The following is a 17,120-nucleotide window of genomic DNA, read 5'->3' as shown; positions in this document are numbered from 1 at the left end:
CAACAAAGTGTTTTGCAGCTGTTTACCTAAAAATGCAGCCAAGGCGTTTATTAAATAAACATTTCAAACTATTTACAGAACAATCAGCTGTTCTGCATCAAATCTGATGCCACACAGATTATTTGTGCCGCTCCAAAAATAATTTGTGTCCACTATGAGATGAAGGAGAACAACAGCCTGATACCTGCAGGCCTGACAGCAGCAGATGTGTCACTGCTGTAACACCTGTAACACTCAGCAGTCGCCTCATTGTTCTGACACACACAACAAAACTGTTGACTAGACTACACACTAACTACACACTAACTACACACTAACTACACACTCACTACACACTAACTACACACTAACTACACAAGATTTGTGCTAAACGTCGCAAATCTCTCACATCTCAAACACGCCGTCACTCCTAAAACTTCCCCTCCCTAAACAACTAACAACTAACATAAGGACGCTGTCATAGCCTGTCAACCACGTTGATTAGCTGCGTATATACGAATGTGAATCGCATCAGCCAGTCACTCACTGACTAACACTGCAAAACAGAATTGTTAAAGTTTTAATTTCAATTCAGGGTAGATTTGTTTTTGTGCACAAAGCAGATTTTCTGTGTGCAGAAACCGTGCCAGCAGTGAGGGAACATTGCTGAGGATGGATATCGTTGAGGCTGCTGCAAGGAGCTGTGACTTTAGGGTGGTTGGTGCCTGTTGGTGGTAATGAGCATGAAGCTGAAGAGGGGTCCTGTTGGGGTTCTGTTGGGCTTGGTCAGCCATCAGGTGGTGGCCTCCTGCTCTCACTGGAGCGAATCACGACTGAGTGTGGAGTGGCTGAAATGAGAGTCACCACCTCTAAATCTATGGCCACGATCCTCAGCCAGAAAAGGATGGAGTGCCCACTCTGCATCAGGGATGAGTTGGTGCCCCAAGTTGAGGAGTGTGTTGTTCACGAGAACGAGAGATGGATGGATTGGGGCCACAGCTGCAGTGATGTGGAGGGAGTCCATCCTGGTGAAGAGTCACTCAAGCTGGGCTCAGAGTAGAGCTGCTGCTCATCCACATTGAAAGCAGCCAGTTCACGTGGTCTGACTAGGATGCCTCCTGGCTGAGGGGTTGTGGGCGTGTCCCAGGACCAGCACACTCTGGAGTTCCCCTGGATAAGCTACGGGGGAGGGAGGTGTGGGGGTTCTCTGCTTAGACTGCCAGTCTCCACGACCCAGCTGCAGATGAGTGGAAGTAAATGGATGGATGGCATCATGTTTATATCAAACTTACAATATTGTTTGGTAATAGTGTAATAACGCAGCTCGATTGTCTGTCCTGAGGTCTGTTCTGTAGCAAATACAAGAAAAACGTTTAAGAAAGCAAATAAGTCGGTGTTCTAAAGAATATGTTTGCTTACATCAGGTGAGATGAGTCCTCCGTCACAGGTGGTGCAGTCAGTGAAGATGGTCACCTGCAGGATCAAGGTAATTGGCTCTCCAACCCACAGCCACTGCCACTGTACTGGAGGGAAGCTGGGACAGTGTTAAAGACTTTCTTCAGGCAGTAATGGAAATAAACCATCCTTAACATACTACAACACGCCAGCTTCTGTGTTGTTTGATCTGGAGACAATAAATACATTTATATTGATTATGTCAGTGATGTAACTACAATACAAAGCTACAGGAAGCCTAAACTTGGTGTAGAATAATTACATCTGAGACTTTGTTTCATTGTGAGATTATTAAATAGGCTAACAACTAAATATAACATTTAAATGTGATCATATTTGTCACGGCTGGGGGCAGTCGTGTGGTGTATTGAAAAAAGGATCCAAAATGCAGGTACTGGCTGGGGTGCGAGTGAGTGTTTATTTACAGCGGTGAGAAGGTGACAAAACAGGAAGAGCAGAGCGGGGAGTAAACAAACCTAAACTGGGAAAACTAAAGAACAAAACTTAAATCGATCGTGGCTCAAGAGTTGGGAGTTCACCTTGTAATCGGAAGGTTGCCGGTTCGAGCCCCGGCTTGGACAGTCTCGGTCGTTGTGTCCTTGGGCGAGACACTTCACCCGTTGCCTACTGGTGGTGGTCAGAGGGCCCGGTGGCGCCAGTGTCCGGCAGCCTCGCCTCTGTCAGTGCGCCCCAGGGTGGCTGTGGCTACAATGTAGCTGCCATCACCAGTGTGTGAATGTGTGTGTGAATGGGTGGATGACTGGATATGTAAAGCGCTTTGGGGTCCTTAGGGACTAGTAAAGCGCTATATAAATACAGGCCATTTAAACCAGACACTCATGGGAGGAGGAGCAAAATGCACAAAGAGAGATGGCAGAGAGACGCAGAATGAATACCGGGTAACAGAATAATGCAGCCTGAGAAGGAATTAAACAGACGACGCGACAGAGAGCACAGGAAAACACAGGGCTTAAATACACGGGGAGTAATCAGGGAATGGGCCACAGGAGGGAGACACAGCTGGGAGCAATTAGGCTAACGAGACAGGGGAGAGGTAAAACTGAACACACTGACATGAGACATGAACTTTCAGAATAAAACAGGAAACTAACAGACACAGAGACCCAGACAGGACACTGAACTTGACCGGCAGACTCATGAGCATACACAATAACACCATGGACAGACAGAGGGAACACAGGCAGGCATGAAACAAAACACTAACACATAGCAAACCTAAACAAAATACAAAACAGAATAACCGAGAACAAAGAATAATGTAAAGAAACACAAAACACCGAGTCCTCAGACTCAGGACCATGACAATATTTAAAATATAATTAAATAACAAAAGCTACAGTGATGACATTGTACTCATTTGCTGTTCAGTAGAACAGGATGTTGGATGATCACCTGATTGTGGATTTGAAAATAAAAGTTTGTTGTTAATTATTATGTTTAAATCATACAGTGTTTATATTAAATGTTGTACCAGAAATCTCTAAAGTTCAACGAGATCAAACATAATGTGATTTAGTTGCATTTAATTAGTGTGTCAGCAAATTTTAAAAAGTTACCACAAATAGTTTTTGAATGTAGTAGAAGCTGAAATGTTTGTCAGAGGGTAAAAGTTCGTCCTGCACAGTCAGAAACTTTGAGCACGATGTCGTTATCTTCAGTAAGCATTACTTTTTTTGAGGCAACGAGTTTGCACAATTTTTTTAAGTTCTGGGAACTAATGAGAGCCTCGGTGCCCCCCCAACCCCACCTAACACTAATAGGTTAGATAGAGCGCAAGCAGCAGTGTGTTTGATGATGAGGTCGGTATGTGCGATCCCACAGACATGCTGTGAAACACGCCTGAATCTTTCCATAGTGCCTGTTTTATTTACAGCCACATTAAAACTACAGAAGCTGAGCCGAGTGCTGACGAGCACATTTACATCCAGCTCTTCAAAATAAAAGCTGAAAGGTCTGTTTTATTGTGGAAAGTAAAAGTCACTGCAATTGGCAGATTGAGGCCCACAGGCAGCAGCTGGTGCTGACGGAGGGGAGGGCTGGTCAGCCGTGTCGTCGTGCAGGAGATCGGGGAAATGAAATGCGATCGGCTCATCTGGTGCAGAACCAAAACATGGAAGAGACGATCAGAGTCTCAGGACAGGAAGCTGCCCTGAAGCAGAGCTGCTTCAGTCACGTTCAACGTGATGATAAAACCGGATGATGTCAGATCTTCTGACTGTGTCAGAGTGACGGGAACCTCTGGTTTCCATCTAAGTGAAATGTGATTGGTCGACTTCCAGTGAGATGCAAATCTGTCATCTGACTTCGAAGCTCGTGTATCAGGTGTTCCTGACAGGTGAGACGGAGAAACTGAGGCGTGTCCTGTGTGCTCGGCCAATCACAGCTCAGTGACGACTGCAGTCAAAGCCGGCTGTTCTCCTTGTTCTCTGGAAATAATGACAGTTGTTCTCAAGTTTCTCTGTCTTTTATTTTGTATGGCACTTCCTGCTGTAACGTCTTCAGCTTATTCAAAATGCTGCTGCCCGTCTCTTCACTATCACACGCAGCATCTTCTCATCGTCGGCTTCCTGTTTATCACAGAAGTCCTAACATTGGCTTATGAACGGTCCTGCTCCTCCATACCTCTCTGATGTTCTTCAGCCTTGTATTCCCTCGCCGGCCCTTAGATCAGCTGACCAGCTGCTTTTGGTTGTCCCGAAAACTAGGCTGGAACTTGGAGGAGAACTTTTTCAACTGTGTCTCCCAAACTTTGGAATACGTTGCCTTTAAATATGAGACAGGCATCTTCGCTTCCTGTTTTTAAGTCTCTTTTTCCGTTTGGAGCGGTGTGAGTTGATGTGCTCTTTGTTTTGTTTTTGTGCAGCATTTTGTGTTTTTAAATGTGCTCTTTAAATGAAAGCAGGCCTGTGATTACAGGACATTGAAATCCCAGAATGCACTGCAGCTCAGGTCCCGTTTCCGTGACAACACTGCCCACGCAGTCCAAAGGTCGCCTTGTTCGAGGGGAAAAAGTGACAGGTGAGCCTGGTCACGTGACCATCTTTGTGACTGCACCCACAACCCGATAGGCTGGGGCCAGACAGTGATGTTATCTGATAGGCTGTAACCGCGCAGACGGTTGAAAAGGAGAAGGAGAGAAGAAGAGGAAGGCAGAAGTCAAAGAGGAGAAACGGAGGAGCAGGACGAGAGGAGACGAGAGAGGAGGAGGTGATGGAGCGCAGCGTGATCCGTCTGACTCACTGTCAGAAGGAGATCTTCTGCTTCTCTGTGCCGGAGCAGTGCCCGAGCTGCGGGGAGGAGCTGAGGGGGAGCAGACTGCAGGAGGCGCCAGTCAGCCTCCCCTCCCCCTTCACCAATGGGCACAAGACGTCCTGCTGCCTGCTGGTCACACCTGCACACGACAACCTGGACAGGTAACACACACACAGGTGAAGGTACTCAGGTGTTTACACACAGGTGAGCACACTGCCAGGTACACAGTCAGTGTACCCACAGGAACATGAAGAAGTTTGAACCAGTCATCATACTGGACCAGGTGATACGAGTATAACCAGTGTACCCAGTAGAATTACTAAATCAATCCCACCAGTCCAATCAGTGTACCCAGTCTAACCAGTGTATCCTGCTGTTTGATCCTCAGAGACTTTGATGGGGCGGCTGATCTTCACACCGGCATCTCCAACACCAAAGGTAGGTCTCTGAGGTCAAAGGTCACCTGGTGATCGTGGGCTCAGGTGCGAGCAGACAGGTGGAGGCTTGGTCAGGTGTCGTTTCAGCTTCAGATCAAACGTTCGCAGACAGTCACCATCCTCTCGCAATAGGACGCTACATGATCGCTGACCACGCCCCCGACCTGCCATATCCCTGATTTCATCTAATCAAAGACGTTCAACCACGTCTCAGTTCGGTCACGGCGACAGGAAGGACGAAGGCGAGTGCAGAGCATCGGTGTCAGTCGGCGACTTTACCGACTGACACCAAAATCAAACTTTCAGACACGTTTAAACATTTCATTTATTTATTTCACACTTGGTCAACAGCTTCCACAGTTAGTTCTTTCAGACAAACCAACCACACTTTCTATCAGTAAAGCAACCACGTGTGAAAAGCAGCAGGAAGAAGAAAATATTCTTATTAAACCCCGCCCCCTCTCTACAATCCAACTTATATTGCAAGCGGGCACCAAAAGTCAAGGAACAAACTAACATTAACATTTATCTCCGGTCCTAACAACACATTTACAATCAGAATATACCACTCCACATAGTAACAAGGAGAAAAGATGAGTAAATAAAATAATGGATCCTTTTTCAGTGAACTCCAATTTCATATTGAGTTATCGTTTTAAGATAAGATAAGATAAGATAGAACTTTATTAATCCCTCGGGTGGGTTCCTCTGGGAAATTCGACTTCCAAAAAGCACAGCAACGACCGAAGTTACAGTTACAGAATTGTTATATATATATATATATATATATATATATATATATATATATATATATATATATATATACACACACATATATAAATACAGAGACAAATATAAATAAAATATACAAAGGGGATAAATAGAATAAATAGGAATAAAAAATAAAAATACAAGTGAATTGCACATTTCAAGTATTGAGTCTATTGCACTGTTGACTATTTACAAAAAGTATTGCACAAGGTATTGTACAGTGAGGTGAAGAGGCACTACAGCTTAGTTTTTTAATTTTAATTTTATACATGTAACACTTTTTAAAACAATGTAAATTTATACAACTCTTTAAATGATGATGAAGACACTTCCACAGTCGTATACCTCTAACCGTTGGACTCATTAATCTTTGTGTAGCTGACGCTTAAAATAAAATTTCCTTCTGTCTTCTCCCCCCGAACACGTTAAAAATACTCTTTGTAACTTAAAAGGCAAAATATTATTTTTTAGCCTTAAACGTAATTAATAGTGTCCGTGGTTTCACTAAATCTCCTAATTTTAATAATTTAGATTTTATAAATAATTTATTTTTATGTTCTCTAAATTTAACGTTATGAATCATTCATCTCAGACAGATGTGATGTGATCCTCCCGCAGCGCCTGACAGATTTCAGCTCTGCAGCCAAACAATGATCAATAATCAATGTGATCGATGACCCGTGGCCAGTGATCAGAGTGATCAGCTCCTCCTACCTGTGTGCAGGTGTTGTGTATAACTACACTCGTGGCGGCGTCCGCAGGGATCAGAGCGGCTGGGAGCGCAGCATCAGCGTCCCTCTGGTCCGACCCGACATGTTCCACCTGCTCGCTCAGTGGGACCAGTACCTGGAGCGCTTCTCTGACGGGCCTACGTGGGACCCTGCCTGGCACAGGTAACTCACACCTGACCTTCCTGACAGTTTACCTGAGAGCTGTTTGAAGGCAGGAAGCTTGAACGCGTTCTGTCGTTATGAGCCTCCCTCGCTGTCAGACAGGTTCGAGGTGACCCGCGGTGGTCGCCAGACACAGGCGTGTTTCGCCGCCACGGCGCCTTCACCACCATCACCACCATCACCTGCAGGTGTAGAAATCTGTCGACAGCTTTTCTCTCTGTGTGTCGCAGGTTTGATGAAAACAACCACAACTGCTTCAGCTTCTGCTTGCACTTTGTGAACGGCGTTCTGGCAGCCGAGGGCCGCGGCGCTCTGAGCAGAGACGACTTCACCCACACCTTCATCCTGCCGAGGATGAGGAGGGTGTCCAAATACACCACGCTGTACCGGCACATCCAGAAACACCAGTTCTACAAGGTGGACCGACAGCAGCACGCTCAGGGGGCGGAGCCCAGCAGCTGAGCAGCTGTCATTGGTCACATGTGACGCTTCAGTGTCAGACCTGATGTGCAATGAACTGACCTACGCACACACACAGACACAGAGCTTTGGTTCATGTCTGTGTGTGTGAGGATTTGAACCTGGGGCTGCTCGTCCTCCACCTGATCTTCTTTAGCTCGTTAGTTGTGTGAATTTTGACCTTTTGTTGTCCCTGAGCCACACCGAGGGTCTCAGAGGAAATTACATCTTTTATTTTATTCTGAAATAAAGTTTCTTAAATCACACTTCCTGCAGCTCTCTGGCGTGGAGCTGCAGGTTTTCACCCTCAGGGGGCAGAATGTGGCGGGATGGTCATCGCCATGACCGTGAAAGTACGACCATGCAGCATTTAAAGCATGGAAGTACTCACATTACTTTGAGTTTTAGTCCATAAAAAGTGATAAAAACATTAGCGTCCACTGTACACTCTGCGTGGGAAGAAAACTTCTTACAGCGAAACATTAAACTTCAGATCTGAGCGAGCAGCGAGCACGCTGCCACGGGAACGTGACATTCACAGAGAAACCCCCAGATCCTCCCACTGACATGACCGCTGTGGGCAAACCTCCACCCGCCCCACTCCTGCTAAACTGGTGACAATAAATTTAAGAGCAACACGACTCAGTGCTGCTGAATCTGTGATTTTATTTCTTTTCTGATGTGTTTTACTTTCATCTGTTGGAAAGAGTATATACACAAAACACGATTTTATTTTATATGCTGCAGGTGATAGGTTTAAATGTTAAACAAGTTAAACACTTTTAAACACTGTTGCATATAATTTAATATTTGCTTGATGCAAAGATTAAAACAAATAAAATAAATTTTAAAAAGAGACTTTTTCATTTGATTACATTGTGATGGATTATGCAGGAAAATAGAATTGGGCTGAAAGGTCAATTCTATTTTATTTATAGCGCCAAATCACAACAAAAGTCGCCTCAAGGTGCTTCATATGGTACAGTACATACAGAGAAAAACCCAACAATCATATGACCCCCTATGAGCAGCACTTTGGCGACAGTGGGAAGGAAAAACTCCCTTTTAACAGGAAGAAACCTCCAGCAGAACCAGGCTCAGAGAGGGGCGGGGCCATCTGCTGTGATTGGTTGGGGTGAGAGAAGGAAGACAGGATAAAGACATGCTGTGGAAGAGAGACAGAGATTAATAACAGATATGATTCAATGCAGAGAGGTCTGTTAATACATAGTGAGTGAACAAGAAACACCCAGTGCATCATGGGAATCCCCCGGCAGCCTACGTCTATTGCAGCATAACTAAGGGAGGATTCAGGGTCACCTGGTCCAGCCCTAACTATATGCTTTAGCAAAAAGGAAAGTTTGAAGCCTGATCTTGAAAGTAGAGATAGTGTCTGTCTCCTGAATCCAAACTGGAAGCTGGTTCCACAGAAGAGGGGCCTGAAAACTGAAGGCTCTGCCTCCCATTCTTCTACATTCTACTTATTCAGGTTGTGTATCATGTTTTTAAAAAGTAACTAAGTAATAAAGTAACTAATTATGTTTGAAGATAAATAATCTGTAAAGTAACACAACACATACATAAAGGCGTGTGCTGCTGAACTTGGGGAGCCGCTACAACGAGTCTTCAACCTCAGTCTGCGACTGGGGAGAGTGCCCGCCCTATGGAAGACATCCTGCATCGTCCCGGTCCCCAAAATGAACCGGCCCAATGAGCTGAATGACTTCCGACCGGTGGCACTGACGTCACATCTTATGAAGACTCTAGAGCGGCTCTTCCTCAACCTCCTCCGACCACAGGTACAACATGCCCAGGACCCACTACAGTTTGCATACAAGGCGGGTGTCGGAGTGGAGGATGCCATCCTGTACCTCCTACACAGAGCCCACTCACACCTGGATGGGGGAAAAGGCACGGTCAGGATCCTGTTTCTTGACTTTTCCAGTGCCTTTAATACCATCCGGCCCTGTATGCTTCAGGAAAAACTGAACAGGATGGAGGTGGACCCCTGCCTGGTGGCTTGGATCTCCGACTACCTCACCGACAGACCACAGTACGTCAGGCTGAAGGACATCACGTCTGACACAGTGGTCAGCAGCACCACAGGGAACTGTGCTGTCCCCTCTTCTCTTCACCCTGTACACCTCTGACTTCTGCTACAACTCTGAATTATGCCATATTCAGAAGTTTGCAGATGACACGGCCATCATGGGGTGTATCTGGGATGATCAGGAAGAGGAGTACAGAAGTCTGGTGAGGAACTTTGTCGCATGGAGTCACACAAACCACCTGCAACTCAACACCTCAAAGACTAAGGAACTGGTTGTGGACTTCCGGAGGTCCAGAGAAGGTCCACTGCCGGTTCAGATAGAGGGGGAGGAGGTGGAGGTGGTCAACGAGTACAAGTACCTCGGGCTGTGGGTGGACAATAAACTGGACTGGTCATGCAACACAGAGCACCTGTATAAAAAAAGCCCAAAGCCGACTGTACTTCCTCAGGAGGCTGAGGTCTTTTAACATCTGCAGGAAGCTCCTGAGGATGTTTTACCAGTCGGTGGTTGCTGGAGTACTTTTCTATGCTGTGGTGTGCTGGGGGAGCAGCACAGCAAAGAGGGACTCATCCAGGCTGGAGAAACTGATCAGGAAGGCTAGCTCTGTGGTCGGCATGACCGTCCTGTAAAAAACAGAATCGTTTTGTATTCAGAGAAATTATTATGCGTTTGGTATTGAGGTGAAAAGAAACACAGTTTGTCCCGGACTTCAGCTAGAATGGAAAAAGACACAAAGCTGCAGTTTTTCTGCGTCTTTACGCTGCACAGCTGCTTCTTCTCTCATCCTCCCCCTCCCTCTCCTGTTGCTCCTTCAATCATGAAACTGATCAATGATCAGCTGATCAGCTTTTCTCTCTTGTTTATCTCTCACTTTGTGCCAGAAAGAGGAAACCAGCAGATGTCGCGTTAAACAACAGCAGCACGTTTGATCAGCTGTTGTTAGAATTTATTTAATATTAATTTCTAGTATCAGCTGATGTTTGCTGGAGCCACAGCTGTAAAGCTGCTGGTCATGATGTCGGTTTGGATATGTGGTGAGAGGGAAACATGAAGATGAAACCAGGAGATGTCCTTACTGAATCATCAGAGCTGAACAGGTGATGGAGAAACAGGTTTACCTTTTAGGTGACATGGATGAGTTGAAGTTATGAACTGTTTCTGAGAGACAAATAACACCAGGATCCTTTTTTATGTAGCTGACAGCTGGTAACTGTGCAGGGGCGGGTCTAGCAAAGTGTTGCCAGGGGGGCAGGTAGGGCATTAACAGGGAGAGGGGGGCACAAAGAAATACTTTTCTTTCTTATTCTCATTTAAAATGCCAAATCTACGCCCTTGTTGCATAGACACATTAGTTGTGCCGCTTCTTAATGACAGTATCTTAGCTAACAACCCCAACTACCAGATTCAACTTGTAATTAGCTAAAAATAACTTAGCCTACCAGTGAGAGGGACGTTGCTAGCTGGCAGTTTTTTCAAGCGATGTTGAAATTTCCACATTCTGACACTTCAGGAGCTGTCTGCTCAGCGCAGCATCAGCACCACGGAGATACACGGATACATCCGTAAACTCGATCAATCCAGAAAGCTTTAATGAGCAGCTGGATTTGTCTCGCATTAACTGTTTGTCAGTGTTGGGAAGGTTACTTTTAAAATGTATTCCATTACAGAATACAGATTACATGCCCCAAAATGTATTCTGTAACGTATTCCGTTACGTTACTCAATGACAGTAACGTATTCTGAATACTTTGGATTACTTAATATATTATCATGCTTTTTACAACAACGTGAATGTACTATTGCTGTGTGATTTATTACTATTACTGAAGGTCCGCGACTCCGAACTGTAGTAAAGGGACCTCTGACTAATACGGCGGGGTCCCTGTCGGCTCGTAGCCGAAAAATAGCTTTACTTTGTTGTGTGGGTCAACTTTTCTTGCGAGAGACAGAGAGAGGCGTTGAAAGGCTGCTCCAACGGAACTTATTGTTTCGGAGGAAAACACGAACACAGTGTACAGTCGAGTCTTAATAGCTTACTTACAACTGGGCTCGTCAGGCACTCTTCTTGGCTGAAGTGGTTATTATTATATTTACATGCTTCCAGCTCCCGTTTTTCCTCGATGACAACTCGTACCTTTCCACTCGCCTTTTTCTCCCTCCTCGCGCTCACAGACCCATAACGTGTATGGCAGTCCATTCTCCCTGCAGCACGGACTACACTACCCATGATGCTACATTCTTTAGAGCTATGCTTGTAGCATTCTGCCTGTTAGCTTAGCACAACAACAACAACAACAACGAAAAGGCGCTCTCTCACCCAGGAAACACACAGTCGCAGAGAGAGAGAGCGTCGCCCTGTAACCATGGCAACCGTAACGCTGCCGCCTGGAACAACAGAACGTAGCTGTCAAACAAAACCAAACAGTCCTGACCCGCGACAAAATGAAACAGGAAAGTACCGCAGTGTAATCCATTTATTTCAACAAAGTAACTGTATTCTGAATACCACCTTTTTAAACGGTAACTGTAACGGAATACAGTTACTCATATTTTGTATTTTAAATACGTAACGGCGGTACATGTATTCCGTTACTCCCCAACACTGCTGTTTGGAAACAGAGGACATCGAAATGCAGCTGATTGAACTGAAAAGCTCGACTCTGTGGGGTCAAAGTTTGCAGAACTACGAATGCAGCTGGAATCCACAGCTGTGTGTGTTCATGGAGCTGCATTTTCACCTGCTGGACATCACTGCCTGACAACTTTAACTGTCTTCAGAACATTGCAGAGGCCTTATTGACAGTATAGCGCTTTTTACTAGTCCCTAAGGACCCCAAAGCGCTTTACACAACCAGTCATCCACCCATTCACACACACTGGTGATGGCAAGGTACAGCCGCCCTGGGGCGCACTGACGGAGGCGAGGCTGCCGGATACTGGCGCCACCTCTGACCACCACCAGTAGGCAACGGGTGTTTTGCCCAAGGACACAACGACTGAGACTGTCCAAGCCGGGGCTCGAACCGGCAACCTTCCAAGGCGAACTCCCAACTCTTGAGCCACGATCGCCCCTTGGCTCTACATGTCTGTGTGAGCAGATTTTCTCTCACATGACTGTCCTCAGGTAGCCGTCTGAATGCTGGAGACCAGAGATCACATTAACATGTGTATCTCTGTGTTAACAAACATGCCATATTGGCCCAGTTTATTTTTCTTATCATTGTTGTGAGGAGACCATAAATAGCATTTGCATTTTCTGTTGTACAGTTCATTTGCTGTTATGGATAAAAAGTCTTTTTTTGTTTCATAATAGCTGATAACTATTCACTGATAGCTGCCAACATCTGCGAACAAATATTCAAATATAATTCTATAAAGTTGTCCTATATAGTGTGTAACTGTTGATATAGAGCGTTATTAAATCTATTGCTAATGCAATCATATGGCACATTGACTTCTGAGGAAATTTAGATGGCACTCATCATCAAAAAGGTTGCCGACCCCTGGTATAGCCTGTATAATAAATAAATATGCAGCCCAATAAGTATAAAATCCAGAAAGCTACAAAACATGGTTCAGTTACAAACACAAGTCTAACTTCAGTTTCACTCTTTTTATTACAAGTAATGAAATTGTTTGCTTAAATTTACACAACAATTAACCCGCTGGGCTTCAGGATATAACGGCTCACTTTTAACTACGTTTGATTTTACATTTATTATTCATTTTTTCTCACCTTGTTTGTTTCATTGTTTTTTCAGCACAACCTACAACTGATCTGAAATCACACAAGAACATAAAAACGTTCATTTTATTTTAAAAACTTATGCACAAATTTGATAAACAATAAAGTTTTACACAACTACAGACCTAAAAATGCAGCCGATGCATCTGGTGATTTTGGTACAACCTTTTAAGAATACTACTAAAACTAAAATTAAAGAACAATCAGGTGACACAATAAGAAAAAGTAGTTTGTCCACCACAAGACAGAGGAGAACCCCCACAGGGATAAACCTGCAGGTCTGACAACAGGAAGTGGATCACTCGTCCTGGAGACAGAGTTTACACTGCAGTCTGCCTTTGTGACGTTCATAAGTGCCCTCACTGACACACAAAACAAAACAAATGACTACACAACACACTAACTACATACTCCAAACATCACAAATCTCTCACATCTCATGACTCGCTGTCCATATCCCTCTCTATCTCTCTCTAAAAAACTCATTGCATATATTTTTTATAACTCTGGTTTTAGTAGCCTGCTCAAAATGTGCTCTGGCACAGATGTGGGCGGGGGTGACATTATACGATATGTGTTACTATTTATATTTAGTGTTAACTTGTAGCTAGGCTCAAAGCAGAGGTGTGGACTCGAGTCATGTGACTTGGACTCGAGTCAGAGTCGAGTCATTAATTTTATGACTTTAAACTTGACTTGAAAAAATGTTCTAAGACTGACTTGACTTGGACTTTTACAGCAGTGACCTGGGACTTGAATTGGACTTGAACCGGTTTACTTGAAAAGACTTGATATTTCACCCCAAATATAAAATTTAACACGCATATTATATAGAAAGTGGGCATTATTTATTCAAACCACACCCGTACGTACAGTGGGGTAAAAAAGTATTTAGTCAGCCACCGATTGTGCAAGTTCCCCCACTTAAAATGATGACAGAGGTCAGTAATTTGCACCAGAGGTACACTTCAACTGTGAGAGACAGAATGTGAAAAAAAAAAATCCATGAATCCACATGGTAGGATTTGTAAAGAATTTATTCGTAAATCAGGGTGGAAAATAAGTATTTGGTCACCTCAAACAAGGAAAATCTCTGGCTCTCACAGACCTGTAACGTCTTCTGTAAGAAGCTTTTCTGTCCCCCACTCGTTACCTGTATGAATGGCACCTGTTTGAACTCATCATCTGTATGAAAGACACCTGTCCACAGCCTCAAACAGTCAGACTCCAAACTCCGCCATGGCCAAGACCAAAGAGCTTTCGAAGGACACCAGGAAAAGTATTGTAGACCTGCACCAGACTGGGAAGAGTGAATCTACAATAGGCAAGCAGCTTGGTGTGAAAAAATCAACTGTGGGAGCAATCATCAGAAAATGGAAGACATACAAGACCACTGATGATCTCCCTCGATCTGGGGCTCCACGCAAGATCTCATCCCGTGGGGTCAAAATGATCATGAGAACGGTGAGCAAAGATCCCAGAACCACACGGGGGGACCTGGTGAATGACCTGCAGAGAGCTGGGACCAAAGTAACAAAGGTCACCATCAGTAACACACTACAACGGCAGGGAATCAAATCCCGCAGTGCCAGACGTGTTCCGCTGCTGAAGCCAGTGCATGTCCAGGCCCGTCTGAAGTTTGCCAGAGAGCACATGGATGATACAGCAGAGGATTGGGAGAATGTCATGTGGTCAGATGAAACCAAAGTAGAACTTTTTGGTATAAACTCAACTCGTCGTGTTTGGAGGAAGAAGAATACTGAGTTGCATCCCAAGAACACCATACCTACTGTGAAGCATGGGGGTGGAAACATCATGCTATGGGGCTGTTTTTCTGCCAAGGGGACAGGACGACTGATCCGTGTTAAGGACAGAATGAATGGGGCCATGTATCGTGAGATTTTGAGCCAAAACCTCCTTCCATCAGTGAGAACTTTGAAGATGAAACGAGGCTGGGTCTTCCAACATGACAATGATCCAAAACACACCGCCCGGGCAACAAAGGAGTGGCTCCGTAAGAAGCATTTGAAAGTCCTGGAGTGGCCTAGCCAGTCTCCAGACCTCAACCCCATAGAAAATCTGTGGCGGGAGTTGAAAGTCCGTGTTGCTCGGCGACAGCCCCAAAACATCACTGCTCTCGAGAAGATCTGCATGGAGGAATGGGCCAAAATACCAGCTACTGTGTGTGCAAACCTGGTAAAGACCTATAGTAAACGTTTGACCTCTGTTATTGCCAACAAAGGTTATGTTACAAAGTATTGAGTTGTATTTTTGTTATTGACCAAATACTTATTTTCCACCCTGATTTACCAATAAATTCTTTACAAATCCTACCATGTGGATTCATGGATTTATTTTTTTCACATTCTGTCTCTCACAGTTGAAGTGTACCTCTGGTGCAAATTACTGACCTCTGTCATCATTTTAGGTGGGGGAACTTGCACAATCGGTGGCTAAATACTTTTTTGCCCCACTGTATGTGTGCGTGAGCTGTAGCACAGCCAATCAAATTAACCAGATTTTTTTTAAAAAGAAAAAAAAAATGCAATATGCAAAACATGCAAGAAGATAATCACAGACAGAGATGGAACAACTTCAACTTTCTCCGACAGTTGAAGTTGCATAAAGAACGTAGGTGGTGCTTCATGACTTCATCTAACTAGCAAATGTTGTCCAGGCTCCGTTGGTGATACAGTTTTTTTTAACGTGTATGATATTTTTCTGATGCGATTTTAAAGCCGGTCCTACAAGCGCATCCAAGAATAACATGCAGCTTATCTCAGAACTGTCGGTGAAAATTATTCTTGGAGCTAAGTTTAATTGAGCTGCATTTTATAGAGGTGCAATTTCACAATTTGTGTATATTTTCTAAGTTCACTATTTCGTCATGTGTTGAGAAAAACACAGATTTAAAAATTACATGGTCTAATATTTACATTTAGCATAACTGCAACATGCTTCTTTTTTTCTTTTTCTTTTTTAAAGACTCGAAAGGACTTGAAATTCAAAGTTTCAGACTTGTGACTTTACTCTGACTTTTACACCAGTGACTTGAGACTCGACTCTGACTTGCCTGACATTACTTGAGACTTGACTTGTGACTTGAGGATAAAGACTTGAGACAAAACAATGACTTGGTCCCACCTCTGGCTCAAAGTGTTAATGCTAACTTATTTTAATAAACAACATTATCACATGCAAACCCAGGGAGGCAGTACGGGTGTCGAGAGCAGAGATGGGCAGTAACGCGTTACTTGTAACGCGTTACTGTAATCTGATTACTTTTTTTCTAGTAACAAGTAAAGTAAGGGATTACTATTGCAAAAACGGTAATTAGATTACCGTTACTTTCCCGTAGGAACGCTGCGTTACTGCGTTACTAAAACCGTGATTTTTTGCGAGAATGTCTCATGACAGTGACGTAAGCGAGTGCGACGTTCGTGACAACAGCTGTGTGCAGATCAACAATGGATCACATATCGAGTGCAGAGAGAGTATGAGCGTGCAGCGTTTAAAGCGTGGAAGTACTGACCTTACTTTGAGTTTGATTCCATAAAAAGTGACAAAAACATTAGTGTCCATCGTGCGTGGGAAGAAAACTTCTTTTTACAGCGAAAAAACCCCTAAACTTCCAAACAAGCACCGAGTAGCTACGAAGTGATGGGAAACTCACAGAGAAACTCGCGGATTCTTCCACTGACCGCGGCACACCTGCACCAGGGTAAACCTCCGCCTGCTTTACAGGTGAAAATAGAGCAACAGGACCGCTGAGTCTTTGACTTTATTTATTTTCTGCTGTGTTTTACTTGCATCTATTTGAAAGACTGAGTGTAAACACAAAAAATATTTTATTTTATGAGCTGGAATGTGCAGAAAATAGGTTTAAATGTTAAACTAATTTCTTCCAGTCAGAGAATGTTGCAGATAATTAAATCTTTGCTTGATGCATAAAGTTAAAAGATTAAAACTAATAAAACAAGTTTTAAAAAAAAGACTTTTCCATTTGATTACATTTTGTATGATGGATTATGCAGAAAAGTAGAATTGGGCTGAAAGA

General features: G+C 44.1%; 1 protein-coding gene and 1 long non-coding RNA gene across 2 annotated transcripts; one reads left to right on the top strand and one right to left on the bottom strand.

Moving 5' to 3' along the window:
- The first annotated feature begins 2,278 nt into the window (after positions 1-2,278).
- On the top strand, positions 2,279-8,123 carry LOC309706718 (MKRN2 opposite strand protein-like). Its single transcript, XM_082533499.1, has 4 exons — positions 2,279-4,868; positions 5,096-5,145; positions 6,640-6,808; positions 7,039-8,123. The coding sequence occupies exons 1-4, from the start codon at positions 4,666-4,668 to the stop codon at positions 7,268-7,270; spliced, it is 654 nt and encodes a 217-aa protein (XP_082389625.1). The 5' UTR covers positions 2,279-4,665; the 3' UTR covers positions 7,271-8,123.
- A 99-nt stretch (positions 8,124-8,222) lies between these two features.
- Positions 8,223-16,805, bottom strand: LOC309706729. The gene is made up of 3 exons (XR_014276777.1): positions 16,596-16,805; positions 13,055-13,096; positions 8,223-8,432 (listed from the first exon to the last, which is right to left on the bottom strand). It is a non-coding gene; the product is annotated as an uncharacterized lncRNA (long non-coding RNA).
- Positions 16,806-17,120: the final 315 nt, after the last annotated feature.

The sequence above is a fragment of the Aulonocara stuartgranti genome (assembly GCF_965226115.1).
Source record: "Aulonocara stuartgranti genome assembly, chromosome: 5".
Classification (NCBI taxonomy): Eukaryota; Metazoa; Chordata; class Actinopteri; order Cichliformes; family Cichlidae; genus Aulonocara; species Aulonocara stuartgranti.
The sequence above is the reverse complement of the archived record's forward strand: the minus strand, read 5'-3'. Positions and strand labels throughout refer to the sequence as shown.